Consider the following 19,154-nt stretch of genomic DNA (forward strand, 5'->3'; position numbering starts at 1 on the left):
AAGTAATTATGCTCTGGCAAATTTTCTTCTTAGATGTAATTTGGACTACTTATCTAGCCTCTCACATGGGAGCAGACTTGGCAACTAACAAGAAAAACCTGCTTTTATCACCTTAGAACAACACTGTCAGCTTAGCAATACGCAAAGTTTCTCAAGCCCTTGAATTCTGAGTGTTATGCTTAATAATACCACATTTATTCCATGCTCACAAATGTACGTATGAATGTGGCATCAAACTACTTCAAATGCTGATATGCAGAGTGAACAAACTATTCAGATTTAACCTCAAGCTGACAATGTGCTAAAATAAAAACAGGTAATACCAGACTATAACTGAAATACACAGATATTCAGACACAAAGCAGTTACAGTGGTACAGTGTCCTCAGGTTCTATTGAATCTTCTTCTTAGGAGAAGATTCCTGCAGCATCAGGGTGATGACACAAAAGGGACAAAGTTGTCCTCTCTTCACCCAGTAGCCTGCATTTAGGGATCATGGGGATGATCAGAGGGCTGGAGCACCTCTCCTATGAAGAAAGGCTGAGAGAGCTGTGATTGTTCAGCCTGGAGTAGAGGAGGCTCCAGGGAGCCTTTCAGTACTTAAAGGGAAGTTATAAAAATGACGGAGGGTGACTTTTTACTTGGACAGGTAATGACAAGATAAAGGGGAATGGTTTCAAACTAAAAGAGGGTTGATTTAGATTAGAAGTTAGGAGGAAATTCTTCACTCAGAGGGTGGTGAAATACCAGAACAGGTTGCCCAGAAAAGCTGTGGATGCCCCGTCCCTGGAGGTATTCAAGGCCAGGTTGGATGGGGCCTGGGCAACCTGGGGTAGTGGGAGGTGTCCCTGCCCATGGGAGGGGAGTTGCAAGTGAATAGTCTTTAAGGTGCCTTCCAACCCAAACCACTCTGTGATTCTATGATTTACAGATAGTGGTATGGTATACTCTTCAGGTTATGAGACAAAGAGCAGCCACGCTAATGACTAAGCATAGATCACCACCTCATTCCTAATCTTTTGGTGGATTCTGAGTCTGGGGAAGCCTGTATTCTATGTCTGTCTATGAATTGTTCTAGTTTTGAATGCTCTAGGAACACTGGATAAGAAGAATCCACTTGAGAAAAATTAACGTTATTCATGTAAGAAAAATTTATTATAGGTGGGTCCATAATACTTTCTGTTTATGGCCTGTTTTCCCCTTCCACAGAAACCCCACACATTCCATTATAAGGAGCATAAGAGCTTTATTATAATATAAGAAACTCATAAAAACATCACAAGACAGTAGCAGAGATCAAGGGTGTTTCTAGCATCCTCCATCCTGCCATAGCAGGGGAATTTATTTGATTAAAACATCTGGATAACTGAGAAGTACACCCTATCCCACATCACAGAGCTAGGTAACTCTCAGGTGCTCTGCCCACACTAGCAGTTTGGCCCAGCACATCACTGTGGTTCTGAAGCTGATTTGAACTGTCTTCACTCATGGCAGGTTTGGTCTCAAAGTTGTTGTGGTGGGCACAACCCAGATTCCATCTGGAGGAACAAGGAAGCTGCACTCCAAAGACACCTTTGTGCCTAATGCGGATATGCAGGAACAGCACAATAAGCATCCCACAACACAAGAGGAGCCTTCAGCACACACAAAATTCAAATGTACTAGTAAAAAACAACACTAAGCACACATAAGTGCTTCTGAGATATGTGAATATGAAATACATTGAACCAACTCACAGGAGATACTCTTAACTGTGACCCTTCACATCTGCTGCTCATCATCCCATGACCTAAGGTGAAGTGAACACAACAGCTTATTTCTCTGGGTCATGAGCCCCAGTTAATTGCAGTCAGAACTGCTGCAATGGCACAGAGTCCCAGAAAATCATCATATTTGCCTTGTTCTCCAGAAAACAAATGCCCAGGATACAAGTTATCAGCTCTCTCAGTATCCTTCCTGAGTACCTATTGCAGCTGCAAGATTAAGTAGTTCATGGCCCTCATCCCAGTGCCTTCTAACAGATGTTGTCCAAAAAGAGTGGGAAAGGCATTAGGTACCAGTGTCAATCAGAAATGGCATAAAATAGGAGCAGAAACAAGGCTTCACATGGATAATCAGGGCCACTGATAGGCTACCATCATTTGTGCAACATATAAAAGGGCAGTGTTATGCATGCTAGAAAGACAAATTAATCTGAAGTAAGTCTTCTAGCAGTGCATGTAATAGAAATGTCAGGAGCCTATTGTCTACTAACCCACTCCTACTGCATTGAGTTATTTCTTAATAAACACACAGGCACAAAGTCTCTGTTAAATGACCCTGTGCAACTTAACCTCAAAATGATGGAAGCACAGAAAATTAAAAAACTACAAAACTGCTGTGGAGAGGACAAGAAATGAATTGCAGCTAGGGAGACTTAAGTTAACATTAGGAAAGCTTTTTAATGGCAAGAATAGTAAGGTAATTGAATGGAACAGTGACAGGGCTGTAGAATCTCATAACTGATCATATTTAAGATCACACCGGATAAAACCAGAATAGTTTAAATGTAATTGAGAATAAGTGCAAGCAAGAAAATGGATTGGATATTTTCTGAGGTCTCTTTGAGCCTGTGACCTACAATACTATAATCCTAAGCTTTGATCTCCATCTCTGGGATCACTACCTATATTTATTTATCAAGATCCATCTTGAAATAATTTAGGTTCCTCATCCTCCCTGCCCTGTTTGAAAGGTCGTGACAGAATTCAGACATTCCTTTGATGTCAGAAACCTTGCTCTACTTTACATTCTAAATTCATTCAGAACCAATTAATATCCATTTGATCTTAAAGCAGGTTCTATTTAAACCTGGAATTGTACTAATTCCTGAATGTATTTCTTAAATGATAATATATCTTCCCTCTCAATCTCCATTTAACTATGCTATCTCAAATACCAGAAGTAGGCAAACTGTGGAAACACAGAGTTCCTTGCAAGCAAACTTACTTTGCTACAGCTTCAGTGTCATGATTGCTACACAGCCTCTGGATGATGCCCTCGTTCATTCCAAGCTAGCTCAGGTATCTCTGCTTTTCACTGCAGTTTGTGATGAAGGTATATCTTACATCATGGAATACCTGACAAGGAACCCAAAAAATAATGTTCTGTCATTTCATATTTTAAATGGGTTTGCAAAACCAAATCTGTATTTCCCATTGATCCCATGATGCAAAGAGGATGTAAAGTCCTTCAAACCAGACATATCAGGTATTCTTTTTTGTGGAGTGTCACCTTCACAAAGTTCCTCTGAAGAAAGCAACACAGATGAGGAAGTATATTCCTATTAACAGTGATTACAACATTACCACAATGGTTAGTTACTGATAGAATTGAAAAGAGAACCTGATACAGCTGACTTCTTCCATGCCAGGACTAGAACATATCCCAGATTCATCCCCCTTGGGAAACAGAAGGGCAAAGGGATTGTAAACCATCTTTGCTCTTCTGTCACAATAACAGATAAAATGAAACCTAATTTTGCCTCAGGGATTAGCGGACATGCTCCACTGAATTCAGTGAAATTGTTCTTGTTAAGCTCACAGTACACTGGAACCTATACAGGAGAAAAAAAAAAAGAAAAAAAAAGAAAAAAAAAAACAACAACAACAACAAAAAAAAAAACACCATCATAAACTCCTCTTCTCCATTCTCATTCATCTCACTCTATTAGAAAGCTTGAAGCCAATGAATTTATAACTTAGACATTTTTAAAAAGTCTATTTTATCTCTGTTCTAGAAATTATATAACTTGATCACACAATACTTTATGTACATGAGTAAAACTAAATTATGGAAGATAAAATTTTATCCTCCCTGTATTCAAAGTGAAATATTTTGTCATATTTTACTGTGTATATCTAGCATGAAGATAAGATACCATGAAGATAAGAAGGTAATCTTATCGTCATCTTATATGCACACAGGTAGGGACAGTAGGAAAGTGTGTCCAGATCTAGCCTTATAGGAGTTAGTCAGGCTTTATTTTGAAACATACACATAAAGTTTCTACTGATTCTAGGAGTACACTGCAGTCAGTGGAAAACAGCATTTGCCCTGGCAGGGAATGACTCTTCTCATACCTTCATTTGTATAAACATGATCTGAAGCAAATGATGGCCAAATGCAAAAAATATAGCCTGAGAAGAGAAGCAAGTTCCAAGGCTTGTACTGAACAATCTCAGGATCACATTCTGGAAATGACTTCTCAGCTGTCTTGTAGGAATTAATATTTAAATGTTCCAGTTATAGAATCTTGTCTCATGTACTGGTTGCCAATGGTTACTTCCTACATATGTCTCTGTTAGGTTGCCAACATTCCCATTTGTTTTGAATTAGAACAAATACTTGGAAACACAAGAACAACAGGCTGCTAAACTAAGTCAGAGAGTAATGAGCCATGAATCCCTTGGCAATAGTAATGAGGATTTCTAACATTAATGCTTAGTAATGGGAATGATGCCACTGCTGGCATCTAAGTTAAAGCAGCTTAATAAAGTTGACTTAAATCACTACAGATGAACTTTAAGTTAGTACCTGAGAAGTTTCAGGAAGTGTTGGCAAAAATATCTTTTGCATTCTTTCAGCTTTTACTCTTTAGTAGCTGCTTACAAACTTAGACTGCAAAAATAATAAATAATGACTCTACTTCTCAAAATGCAGATTTTCAGATCCAATAGAAATTTTACAACGCTTCTGAAACAAGTAGATATTTGTGAAAATTTTACAATTGTAAAACATAGCTTATTGAAAGTGTCTTTGTGATCTAATGGTAATACATTACCATTCCAGCACAGAGTACTGGAATCTCCTCAGAGCTGGGAGACAATCAGAGGAAGAAGCACATTCATTTCTTGTGCTACCGTCCAAACACAACAGTCCTGATAGCTTCTGCCTCTGTGTCCATTCCAGTCAAAATTTTTATCCAGAATTTCCAAAACTGCAACAGCTCATTTGTATTCTTTTTAAAGAGGGGCACACACATTCTAGAGTACCACAGACAGAGTAATCTAGAAAATACTTTAGAAATATGGAAAAAAAAATGAATCATCACCACAGTCAGCCACATAAATAAGAGAGCAAGCTCCCACCAAAAAATAAAATAAAATAATAATAATAATAATAATAGTAATAATAATAAAGTTTTTTTCAGCTTTATTTCTTTTCCTAGTACTATATTTTTACCTGGTTGGAGACTGGAATTGCAGGCATTTGAATAAATGTATTAAAGTCATCTACTCTTACAGAAGTTCATGTAAACTTCTTTACATTCTCAGCTGAAGCACGACTTTGTAAAACATTACTCAATACTGCATAGCCTTACTATCCTGAGCATAAATATATACAAGCAGGTTTTTCCTCCTTTCACCTTACTAGATTGAAGCAACTCAGTATTAGAGTTCGGCAATTCAGTCTTCTGCAGTGAAGGCAACAGTTAGTTTCCTGCGTTTAGGAATGGTCTGTACAAGACCAACACTTCAAGATGGCAGCCGGACAGCAGAAAGAAGGAACGCTAAGGAAAGTATTGTATTAAGGAAACTGCATATCCTCCTCATCAGACCTTCATCTTGGGACAATGAAGGCACAGACTACAATTGTTCTGAAGAGTTTTGAAAAGGCAGCCCTGGAGAAGCTGGATAAACTAAATGGAAGGCTCCAGAAACCCACAAACTTCAACACTAGCACCTAGCATCCAGCCCCTAAACTGAAAGACAGAGCCAAGGAGAGTCTTGCGGCTGATCCACGGCTGACTTTGTGCATGAATGCTACCATCCTTTTTCTGCTACTACTCTTCATTCAATTACTTTAAACTGTAATAAGGTAGATAGACATATAGATAGATTAATTAAACAGACAAAAATCAAGATTCTACTTTATTATTGACATAATTTATATTCTATACATCGTCTCTGTATTAAAACTGAAATGTGTATTTCCCCTTTTTCCTCTTCCTGCATGCTTAAAAATCATCTTTCCTGTTATTAGTCTTTTCATATGAAAGGAAAGAGACATTTTGCTTAAACTTACAAACCATTGTTGTTTGAGCCAGTAGAGAGCAAATCCATATTTCTTACAACATGGCAACCTCTATGACATTTGACTGAATTTTTATCAGAGTTCACAAGAGGACATGCATTAAACTTCTGAACAGTATCATGGATAATGTACCTGACTCTCTGAAATTAAATTTCCCAAGCATTAAAGAATGAGGTTTTCTGTATAGCCTCTTAATATGTTTCCCTGGGAAGACAAACACATTTCATTTCTTTGTGTTTTTTTTTTTTTTTTTTTTTTTTGGTTGGTTGGCTCTTTTTGTTTGTTTGTTTTGTTTTGTTTTCAGAAAGAAAATTATAAATGGGAAAATGCAGCAGCAATTTGATAATGTTCATCTGCTCTTGGGAAATGAAGTACTTGTGTTTGTGATATGAACTTCAAAGAAACTAGAGCTACATTCAAGTTTCCTTTCTAATAAGTTATTTTTTATCCTTTAAATAGTATCTGCCACATTTTTATATGGAGGACCTTTTTTAAAATCATCTTGTAAATATCTAGAGCATTCAAACATGAAAACTTGCATTTACATCCATAAGCACCTATAAAAATTAAAATAGAGGTAGAATTCATAATTTAATAACTTCAGATCATTATTGTTTTAAATTAAGTATCTGTTAAACATTTCCCATGTCATTTACATTGAAATAACTACATGTTTTTTTTCAGATATTTTGAGTTGGAGGCTACTGGTTTCAGATATGCGGTGTACACTCAGTAAGCAAACACCAAAGCAGTTGTTGGTAGTAAACTATCTGATGGCATCACCTTGCTCATTTGCAGACTGAAAACTCTTTCATTCTGAGGATGTCTGTCTAAGAAAATTGTCTTTGCAAGAGATAGTTGAGGGCTTGCTGGGCTACCCTGGCCCAGGAGCTGTATCTGTGAAACCCACAGAAAGGCTACGCAGGGGTATGGCAAACGCAAGTCGGTGGTTCAGCTTTTTTGCTGGTTGTAAATTTTGGAGTTTTCTCAGTTAAGTTCTTTCAATAACAACCAAATATCTAAGTATCTGAATTCCCTCCCTCCTGGTAGATAGCAAGAAGATTGAGTGCAAAATATCTAGTCTTGAAAAAGCGCTTTCACTATCAAGAGGTAAACTATATTAAGAAATGCCAGCCATTATAGGGCACCTGATAAACACATGTAAAAGATAACAAGCAAAAAATATCTGCAAGACCACGGAAACATCCTCTTTGGTGAAAAAGCTGTGCTGCCTCCCTTCCTCACAGCCCCAGCTGTGAGCTAAATGGAGCAGGATTTCACCATCTCAGGCAATTTTATTCACAGCTGGCACCACCAGCAAATTGCTTTCCAATAGAGGCAGAACTTTATTCTCTTGCTGACCACCTGAATGTTAAAGAGCAAAGAGACAGGAGAGAAGGCTGAAGACATTCAGAAGAAATACAGTCAAAAGACAGGTAGGCTTGGAAAGAGAATTAGGATCAGCAATAGCTTTTGCTCCCTAACAGTGATACCCCACATAAAATTCATACTTACTAGACTATCAACATTTGTCTGTCCTTTCCCACAGAGAAAAAAAAAACAGAACAAATAAGTATGTTTACTCCTCAGGATTTTTATTTTTTTTCCATGCAGGGTTCCCAGTATTCCTTCTGGCTTTTGCTCCCATAATAACACAGAATTGTGAGGTTTTTCTTTGAAGGTAAGGAAATCATTTTGTGCAGTGACACAGCTATGAAAAGATCCATTTTAAAGAGCAACAGCAGTTTTAAGAAAATATTACCTGTTACCAGCCAGCTGCTGAAAAACACTCATCTAGCCATCAACAGCCAGGCTCTGCTTGCTGCCATTTTATTAACAAAATACTCATTTCTGAACAGTCACCCCCTCCAAATAAATAATTCTCAATCAAGTGCCAGTTCCAAATACCACATATGAATGATATAATAGAAAAGAAAAATCCAGATAAAACTCACAAGACCATCAAAGCAGCAGACCAAGCTCCTCTTTGGGTCCTGTTGCACACTGCTTGTTTGGAAATTATGCGGTTAAATTACTATAGCACTTTTGAGTTGAACCATCATTCCTGGTTTCTTTCTAAAGCTCCCTGCAAGCCATAGGCTCTTAGCACATGGAGGAAAAGCATTTGCTTCCATTAAATAATAGCTGCTCTTTGCAGCTTCTTCTCCCCTTCCGTGTCACAACAGTCAGCTACAGAATTCCTACTGGGTATTTCTGTACTCAGCATAACAAACATGTTGTTTAATATGATTAAGGTAATTCTTGGTGCTGGCGATAAATACAATTTTTAAAAATACTGAAAACTTGCCACATTCACCTAGCTGCTTAGAAGTACATTGAGCCATGCTCAAGTTTTGTATTTAAACATTATTTGTTTTCCAGAGGAATGTCACATCTAACAGTTGTTGCCCTTCAGAGCTTTGTACAAGCATCAGAATCAATACGGTGGTCCCACTCTTTCTGTTTCTGCCATGCCCGTGCTGACAGTGGCACTGCACAGATCTTGTAAACCTCATCCTATCCCTGTGACAGACAAAATTATATTAACTTCTGAGATGGAACTACATTAGGAGCTCTATTTCTGCAAAAGCTCTCCTGTGCCTACAGGGCCTTACTCTTAAGGTTCCTAGCAATACTATCAAGAGACTATTGCATATTCATAGCACCTCCCTAGCCATCAAAGTTTAGAGAAGCCTTACTGGTTCTTTGTTGGCTTAATCACGTGGAAGTTTAAAGGACCTTGACATTACTTCTGAATGTGATTCAGAATATGATTAGGAGAAAAAAAAGAAAAAAAAAAAAGAAAAAAACCTTCTTCGTGTGTGTAAAGTCCAAAATGTTTAGTTCCTTTATGTTTCTTAGCAGGGATAAGAAATGGCAAGAACTTCACAAACTTCATAAGGAGGAGTATACCAGAGTTACGAAAAAGAAGGCAAACAAGGTGCAATGAAGGTGTTATGGAAGACATTTTTTTCTAGTACAGATGAGTGCTAGACGTTACTTTGGGGGGATTCAGTAATTTTTAAACAGTGAAAATATTCTATGAATCATTAGAAATACATTGGTTTTCATCAGAAGTGAAATCCACATATCAGTGTGATATGCCCTTGTTGTGCTATCAAGAATTATTGTAATTGTTTCATAACCTAGAGCAACACAAAAAAGCTCAAAAATATTCATTTATCAATAATGTTGACAACATACATTGTAGCTTTATAGAAACACTCAGAATAGTCATTGAATATTAACAATGCCTGACATTTTAAAAATAGCTGACATTATTAGTTCACAAGTTTCCTAGTTTTCAGTCCCATTTGCTGCCAAAATCATTCCCTCCCACAATTTTATCATGTTTATATTGATGATTTACCATTCATCAGTCATTACTTCAACACTGTCATCTCAATGTCTAGGCAATATTTCATGTCCCTCAGACACTGCTGTGCACAATAAATCTGATGGCATGTTGGGTAGTAGCCACTCACTAGAGTTAACAGAGAACTTACTGTAGCTAAACATAATAATGGGAATTTAGACATTGATGACCATCATGCAAAAGTCTTTAATGTAAAAGCTCTGTGATTTTTTCTTCTGGCAAATTTGCATCACCTGTTCTAATGCCAGATTTTGTTACTATGGCACTCACAAGCAATGTCCTTAGTAATGAACAACCAAGATCCAGGAGTTCCCACTTCAATCTTCTCTTTAATGCTCATGTGGTAGGTCATAGTGAGAGCTACGTAGACAACAGATGCTTGCTAATGCTCAGCAAAAGAAAGGAAAAAAAAAAAAAAAAAAAAAAAAAAAAAAAAAGACCAAAATGTGAGTTCCCTCAATCCAGGTTATGCACGGCATTACAAAGGTTCCACAGTTTGTGACTTTACTAACAACATATCCTAACCATTTCTGTGCACAGTTCATGGGATTTAGGTTTGTAGCTAGCCTGATTTTGGGGATTGTCTGATAGCCTGGCTTAGATTACACAGCCAAGTGCCATTCTGTTCTTGCAAAATCTCAAAACTTGGAAAAACAGAATCAGTTTTCAAGTTTACCAACACTGCTGAGGAAGGCTCCATGTGGGGAGTTCATGAAAGGACAAAGTTTGTGATTTTCTTTGCATCGCAAGCAAATGTGGAAGAAAAATGCATTTGTTACCCACTACAGGGATAAATTAAATGTAAACCAATAAGGACTTTAAAAATTGATAAAGTTCTGAGCTCACAATATGGTTCTCTTCTCACTCTTGCTCCTAATCCTTCAGATGGTATCCCACCATATACATTCCAAATGTTCAAGAACTTGAATGTAAAATTACTTAAAAGTCACCTTTTACACTGATTTGAAACCTGCTTTCTTCATATTAGAGACTAGTAAAAGCATTTTACAGTTCCACTTGAGAGTGATGAAAAAAAAAAGGAAGATAAATATGAGACAAAATAATAATTTTTAAAACATTATATAAAAGATTATTCTATTGCTAAATAAATAGTGGATCTAATTTAAACTATGTTATAGCTTGGTATAATGAAAACAAATTCAAATAAATGGTCTAATGTCCTACTTTACGGGGTAAACATATCACAAAATATGGCTTAGAATATTATCAAAATTTAATGTATAAAAGGCCAGATAATTTTACAGTTAGAGACCCAAGAACTGAAATCAAAGGGCAATCTCCTATTGCTGTTAAGTATTTTTAATTAAGATTATTTTACTAGAATACAACGGAAGACTTTAGATCTGGAACTCATTAGTTCTTATTCTTTTCTCTAATATTGTTACCACAAGCCTTCTCTAGGCACAGGGGACAGCTAGCTCTCTGCTTTTAATGTTAATTGTGATAATCTCGGTAGATATCATCACCTCTTCTCTTAATTCTGAATGTAGGCATAAAGTATCAGTTCGGCTTTCTACGACAGTAGAATGGTTCACTGAACTCTAGGTGTTTTTTTTTTTTTTTTTTTTTTCTCTATTTTGAATGACAGCTTCCTCTTTAAAGCTTCTATATATGTATATATAAAGTTAAGTAATTTTAAAAAAATGCTTTAGAATGACACTTAAAACAGAATGGTATTTTATTTTTTGAATGAATTAAAAACAGTTAAAGCAGAAATGAAACTCTTCTCCAGTTAAAGAGTAAAAACAAATAAAAGCTCTCTCTTGTATTTTTCCAGTTGCATAATTCAAAGGTAATTCTGACTTCATACTGAACTGAGATGGACATTACTCATTAGTGTAGGCTAGAGTTGGGGTACAATATCAAGACAACGATACTTAGCCCTGAGTATCTACAAATGTGGGTGTTTTCAGACACAGCAATGCTCAATGCATTGGCTAATTACAGCTTTCCTAAGATCTGAGATGTCCTAGAGTATCTGGATCATCTGTGTGGGCATCACAGATATAACCAGAGCTATCATGAACTGTGTTCCTGTAGCACAGCAGCTGAAGGCCAGACAGTAAACTCTAGATCATCTGCAATAACACTAGACATCAAATTTCAAGCAACAGGACATGAGAATCGGATGTTTAAAGTATCATTATAAATCAATAAAGATCTCATCAGCATAGTCAGTGTAGTTTGGAGATCTATTCAGTCCTCCAATTCACTCTAGACACCTAGTCACCAGTGAGTTGAACTGCTGTTTATAGACATCCAAAGTCAGCGCATAGCCTCAAACCCAGACCCACCACAAATGTCTTTTAAGTATACCTTTAAATTCATCGATACCAACATTGTTGCAACACTCAAACAGCAATAAATGCAATCCAATTAAGTTACATGAAGTTTTCTTTTTTCCAGTGAGCCTCAAGCAAAACACACCCAACCAGATTCTTGTCTTCCACACAAACTAAAGATTCGTATCAATCAAGTAAATGCTCATTTCTTCACAGAATTACTAAACTGTAGTTTAGCTTTATCTGGTAAGATATCACTCAAATTCGCTAAAAGGATTGTTCACTCTTAGACTGCTCTGCAATAGGAAGCAAACTGTGGAAAGTGGGGATGGTCAGGAGAGCCACATAAAATGTGTACCCCTGATCTGCACTAAAATCTCGATTTAGATATGCGAGTGAGGTATAGCCCAAGGCAAAATCCAGATGATTCTTGTTTACTCTCTTGAGGCATTAAAGCAGTATTCTGCTGATATTTTTTTTTTTTTGTCTGTAGTAATTCCCAGAGGTGGGAGGGTGGTAAATATGGATCTGGGGACCTAACAGTCTGAAAATAGAAAACTTCAAGGGCCAACTAAGTGGCCCTTGCTCTCAGTGATATGTGTTCCTCTATTACCTAATTCTGTCATCAAGCATCATTGTCTCCAACATATTATTTAAGGATTTTGAAATTTCAGGTGTCACTTCCTCTTTATCTTTACACAGAGTTGTTCTTCTGAGAACTGCAGAAGAATATTAATAATTATTAAGCCAGATAACACCTATGAATTATGATGTTCCACCTTTCACAGATGGAACTGATACAGAGTTAGTGACCCAAATTTACAGACTTTCTGAAACCATCTTCTCCCAGAAAAGATGAAATAACTCTTCTTTGCTTTGGTCCTAAATGAACCGTTCTGCTATTTAAGGCATCTTATTACAGTAATACCTAACACAAAAGAGAAGGGGATTGTTTTTTTTTTCTTTTTTCTTTTTCTGAATCAGATTTAAGTGATGTTTGTCACTACATTTTAAAAAAAAAATGTGAACACTAACACTACAGAACTATCAGTCATTACTCTGTAGCTGCAGGTGAACTCCATTTCTTACTTAAAAAATAATTAAAATCCTAGTATGGTTAAAAAAAAAGCACCACATATTCTCCAACCTATGTCTAAAAAGTTCACTGATTTATGAATGAATACATATACACTGAATAAAAAAAAAAAAAAAAAAAAAAAAAGGAAAGATTCTTCAAAGCATCACTGTCATCCTCAAAATTATTCAGAACGACTTTTGGCAACACATCATACCACTACAACAATTTAAATTTTAAGCACATGTTTTAAAAAGAAACAGTTAGCAGCAACAGCTTTTAATCACTGTGATTAGACAGATGACAAGTAAAATCATTTCACCAGCTCACGTGGGAGGCCGTTTTGTCAGAGAAAAACTTTCCTCTCTAGCTGATTTGCACATGGCAATCCTATTAACTGTAACAGATCAGCACCAATGTAGGGAACAGGCACATCACAGGTTTTCCCCAATAAATAACTTCTTTCCAGGTGCCACTGTTCTTTGCAGATCTTACAGCTGGTATCACTACTCGGAATCCATACTCCTAAAGCTCCCTGTGGTACCGCTGCTTTACAACATGGGCAAACATAATCTCAGCTGGGGAGCTAAGACCAGACCATAAAGTAAGCTTTCAGCCGTAAAGACAGAGGGACTGCTTCTCAGCTTTTGCTTGTTTGTGTGTTGTTGTTTTTATTGTTGTTGTTTTTTGTTTTGTTGATACTAATGTCCACAGGAGTCCTCCAAATCAATAAATCCATAAAAAATAACAGCATTTTCATTAGCTCACTTTAACTGCTTTAACAACAACAAAAAAAATCTCAACTAGCCAGTAGCTTTGATCTGCTTTGTTAATAACCAGTGGAAGGGTGAAACTGCCCCCAGCTGTTAACAACTGAAAAATCATTTAAGGGTGCATATCTTCAAAGTATTAATAATTACATGACAGCACTGTTATGGGGTATGCTTACGTAATACAGCTTAAAGAAATGAGATAAGAATTACTGAAGATGTACATATACGGTTTCCTTGCAGAGAAGGTATGTAAGATGGGAATGGAGGAGATCCTCATCTGGAATTGACTACACAACACTGAAAGTATTATCCAAATATTCTTTAGTGGAATCTGCACCTTTTTACCTCATCTTGGAAACATACAGCATGCAGATAAGGCAGTATTAAATGGATCACTGCTGCCTCTGGAAAGAAAGATAAGTTAGCCTTTGGTGTTTAAATATTCTCTTTCTGACAGCTGTTCCTCTTTCTCACAAACTTCCTCTGCCAAGTAAAGATTATTTGGGTTTGACAAGTTTCTTCTTTGGAGGAAACAAGATATTTTCTCTGATAGGACGCTGGAAATGGATGCTTAAGATACAGATAACAATCTGTCAGGAGTATTATATAGCTTGAGGAAGTCTCTGGGAAATGGTACCAAGTCACATGAATACCCACATATGCCTGACACTATTTATGAATCTGTAATATTCCAGAAGACAACAAGAAAAGAAAATCTTTCTGTCATACGCTGCAATTCTCATGAGAAAAAAAAAAAAAAAAAAAAAAAAAGTTCTGCTTCCTACACTGCCTAAGGGTTCAGATAAAACAGTAGAAGGAGACAGGAGAGTGAGGCTGGAGTAGCCAACAGGGGAATTTGGAGAAACCGAGACAAAGGAATGCTAAAACCCAGAGAAGGTATAAATATCTGTGTTTTTGTTGTTTGTTTGTTTGTTTGTTTTTTCAAAAAATAAATATTCTTTTAGGATCAGGTAAGCAACATCAGCTGCACATGGCATATCAGGTTTGCCAGTATTGATGTAACCATTATCAATCAACAAACTTATTGTCACATCCGCTGCTGGAGACAAGGGCAAAGTTACAAAGTTACAGCAGGAATCAGTTAGACTCAACAGAACCCCAGGGGAGTAAATGCATTTTAAGACTTTGACTAAATTTTAGCTTTTTTTTTTTTTTTTTTTTTTTTTAAGGGAATGCATACAGTATGTTTAAGAAGCAGAAATCATCTATAAGAGCTGTCACTAATTGCCATTACTACCACAAATAAGCAATAACACGACACCCTAAAGTTCTGGTTCAGGAATATATTCTTTTTGCTTCCCCAAATTACATACTTCATTAAAATAATCCCAAACACAAATACATTGGGAATACATGTGTATAGATGCATATTTACAAACACTTGAAAATAACAGTTCCTCATAAATTTATCCATAAATTACTGATAAGCATTTTCAAATATGCAACTAACACAGCTTTTCATAGAATGCAGGTATCCTTGAACTCCAAAACTCTCCTTTTTATCAAGGAAAATAAAAAAGACATTTAATTGCAAAGAGGTGTTTAATCTTCGTTCAGCTTTTCTGGGGAACTGTTGCGTGCCTATTGCCATTCACCATTTCTAATTCAAATTTTGCTGATATCATACTGATTTTCTGTTTGAATTCTTGACACTGGCCAAGCCACGGACTTGTGTTTTACCTGGAGTAATGGATAGCCTGGTGTCCTGCAATATTAAAATAGAAGTCAGTTGTATGTTTCATCTCATCAGTATGTCCAGAGACTTCAATCCAGTGTGTTACTGGGAGGCAGTAAACTCCATCGACTACGTTGCTCTCATCATAAACACAATTTCGATCATGATGGGGCCCATTACCTAGAAGAGAAGAAAGGACAGCTGCGGTCTGCATATCCAGAATATCTTCCAAACGATCTGCAGGTGCTGTGAACTGAGTATTTAAGACAAGCAGTGGTGTTTGCTACCTGTTCAGACTACATTTCTAGACCATATGATTAACACCTGATACAACTGGAATAGCAGCACTGCCCCTCCTCCCCTCCCCCCCCAAAAAAAGTCCAGCATTTCAATCACTTGTTGCAAATTATTTAAAGAAACATTAAAGCTGTATAAGTATCCCAAATCATGAACCATGGCACTTGCAATTTCAAGAATAATTAATTTCATTTAAATTCCTCATTTGATGTCTGATAATATTTGACTTCAGTGTTTAATGTTTGTGCTGTGTGACCTCCCTCTCCCGGGCTCAGCTTTCCGTGATCCAAGGCACAGCTGCTTAACCTTGCCTCAGACTTCTAAGGAAATTGCTAAGCTGAGACAGACCTTGGAGAAAGTACAGAGCAAAACAAAGGTAGGGCTGTTGAAGCTGTAATTGCCAGCCTAGGATTCAAGAGGAAAAACACCAATGTGGAATGACATAAAATCCCAAAGAAGCAGAGTAAGCAGGTGGAAAACAGCAACCCAGCAGCAATGAAGACTTGTTTGAAGGAGCAGTGAACACTGGCTCTCCTCCAACTGATCTTCAACTATCTGGCCAGCAAAGACTCTGTAAGTGTCGTACTGGGGATTGACAGCATACTAATGCCTAGCCTAGGAGCTCATTACATCCTGCCTTTTATGTGTGTTAACCAATAAACAATTGCTTTGTGCTCTTTAGATGCATATGTCACACTTAAAAAGTCTCTTTGCACACGGGAAAATTGTCCAAAGTGACCCTGAGAGAGACTGGTACATCTCCAATACTGAGCAAGCACTCTTGCCTTACGTGGCCTTGTGTAAAGTAAGAAACTTTTGTTACAGCTATGCACTACCTAATATCCATTACTCCTTCAACTTCTCTTATATCAATAGTCTGAGCTTTATTACAGGCAACCAATTTTTAATACCATGCCAGAGTAAGCAGTTTGAAGTGAACAGAGTCTTGTCAGTAATGAAGAGGTTATCTAGCCTCCAAAACTCAGTACATGAATATTCTTCCCCTTCTGTTTTTACAAACTTATTGTAATACTAATTGCTATGCAGGAATTACTGTGCAGATGAGAAGTGACCTAGTCTAAGACTTGCTTTTAATATAAACCTGTTACATTTATACATTATTAATAATATTAGAACATTTCTGAGTAAAATGATGCCTGAAGGAGTATCTTCAATTTCACATTACACATAAATGCATGACCAGCTTCCAAGCATCGCATTTAGGGAAAATTTCCTAGAGAATAGCAGTTTAGGAGTTTTGAAATGCAATGGTTAGAGAATAAGACTAATATTTAATAGTAAAGCTGAAACAAACTTCTTATTGCCAGATGCAACACAGCACATTTTACCATAACTGTGAATATTATTATTTACCAAAAAGAAAATACTAGGGAGAAAACTATTTTCTCTTTCAATAGTTGCACATGTATCATGTGCAATGGTATAGCACAACTTTTGATAAATAAGGTGAGCGGTATCAGTATATAGCTCCTGAAACAATCAGTCTTACCACTTTATTTTTATCTTACATTTCTAATTGCTTACACATTCTTTACCACGTTTAAACAGTATTTGAAGAAAGTGGTTTACTTCAACAAATACAACAGTGCAACAAAACCTATGGATGTTTACATCACTTAAATGACTTCATGCATTCAACAAAATATTATAGTCAAATTATACTCCTTGCCTTCCCTGCTTTATACTCTGACAGCTGTAGCAATGCACATCACCACAGCCCTGCCCAGCCATCACAAGGCTGGGTCTGATCCTGACCCTCACCCACCTGCAAGCTCACATCGTGGCCTGACCTGTCCCCAGGTGCCCTGCTCCTAGCTGGGGTGGTGAGATGAGCACAGGCTGCCAGCCCCACGGGGTATCCTCCCCGTGCATTGCTCGCACTTGTTCCTCCTCTTCCACCAAGGTTTCTGCATCAACTTTTGCAATCAAACCATGTTCTCTCCCTCCTGCTTAATTTCTTTCCCCAAGGTGCTAGTAGGTCCTACAAGACAAGCGAGTCTAAAGCTTCATGCTTGTGATCACAACTGCACCACTCCATACCTTGTATTTGGCCATTTCCAGCTGCTTCTGCCTGAGGTGAATGTACTTCTGCCATCCACCAGATCTACTGCCCATCGTACTCCCTCAGCTTTAACTATTAGCTCTTTTTTTTCCCCTTTCTTCACCATCATCTGTTCTCTTAAATAGCAGTAACCTCCTTGCCTTGTAATCTTTCCATCTCCACCATCATTCATTTCCTTATCTAGCCTACAACATGCACGCAAGTGAGGACAAAAGTAAATTGCCACTAGGCATTTGCTTCATTTGTTCCTTCAAACAGGTTTTGTCAAATCTCATTCTTAAAAGCTTCCTCCTCTAACTGTTATTTATCACTGTTGGTTTTTCTGAACCACTCAACCTCACATTCCTGCTGTGGCCTACAGTCAAACGAGCATCCCAATGTTTCTGTTTTCATTTTAATACTCAAGTAAACAATAACAGCTTGCATTCATAACATTTTTCATGAGAATTACACAGCTCTTTACTTCTCCTTATATTATATACTGGTCTATGAATTAACACCCCTCTTATTGAAATATGGTATCTGTGCAACAGAACATGTATGAATACAAAAACTAATAGAGTGAGATGATTTCAGACAAAGGGAAGAGGGCTATGATATCTAAAAAATACTGCTATGGAGAAGGAAAAAACGATCATACTGAATTGTTTAGGATACTTAATGCTAAATTCCATTTGCAAGAGTTATAAAAGAAGGCATTTACCACAAATAATCATGATTTCAGTACCCAGGTAATATCCAAAAGATCCTACTTCCCAGATAATATCTTCCCACAGAAGTGCTTTCTGCCACCACTTGCTTCACAAGATGTGTTATAGAAACTTTCATATTTTTTTTTTAAGTGAAAACAGTTGTATCAGTTTACATCATGCTTTTTCTGGCAGAGTTTGTCACAGAAAAACCTTTTTTTTTGTTTGTTTGTTTGTTTGTTTGCTATAAAATAACAATGCAAAGAAACAGTTTTAGATGTGGAGCCACACGACAAGTTTGCAGGACTATTGTAGAACTCATCTATAACTTAGAGCTGCTGTAAAACAGCTAAAGAATGAATTCTCTTAACTTTTATCTTTCAGAGTCATTTTATACAAAAATAAAAGTCAGCCAATTAAACCAGCTTTTATTTAAGTTAACTGATCATAAACAATGTTTTAAATAGAAAACAAATAGGTTCACTTTCACTTAATTTTTCTGTTATATATTTGCAGAGCACATACAACTACAAAAATGGGCACCACTTGGGGCATGAGCAGGAATCATTAACAAGGCAATCTTCAGTTCTTTCTTTTCTGTTTTTATAAACCTTTCCTTGTGAGGTCCCTCTGCATCATCCTCATGGTACGCTTAGTACGTCCAGGCAATCATGCCTTAGTATCACCTTGGCCCCTGATGGAGCAAGCTCCTTGCACCTAATCTGTGGTAGAGTTCCTTGACTCCATGCCTCTGACTCCAAAGACCCAGCTCAAGACTTCTCAGAAG

At 37.1% G+C, this 19,154-nt stretch overlaps 1 protein-coding gene across 1 annotated transcript in view; it reads right to left on the reverse strand.

The window, feature by feature from the left end:
• EPM2A (EPM2A glucan phosphatase, laforin) overlaps positions 1-19,154 on the reverse strand; it is a 41,123-nt gene that overhangs the window by 12,529 nt on the left and 9,440 nt on the right. Inside the window, exon 2 of the mRNA XM_035321963.1 lies at positions 15,304-15,478. Coding sequence (XP_035177854.1) covers positions 15,304-15,478 — 175 coding nt within the window. The remainder of the gene's footprint in view (positions 1-15,303; positions 15,479-19,154) is intronic.

The sequence above is a fragment of the Oxyura jamaicensis genome, chromosome 3, assembly GCF_011077185.1.
Source record: "Oxyura jamaicensis isolate SHBP4307 breed ruddy duck chromosome 3, BPBGC_Ojam_1.0, whole genome shotgun sequence".
Lineage (NCBI taxonomy): Eukaryota > Metazoa > Chordata > Aves > Anseriformes > Anatidae > Oxyura > Oxyura jamaicensis.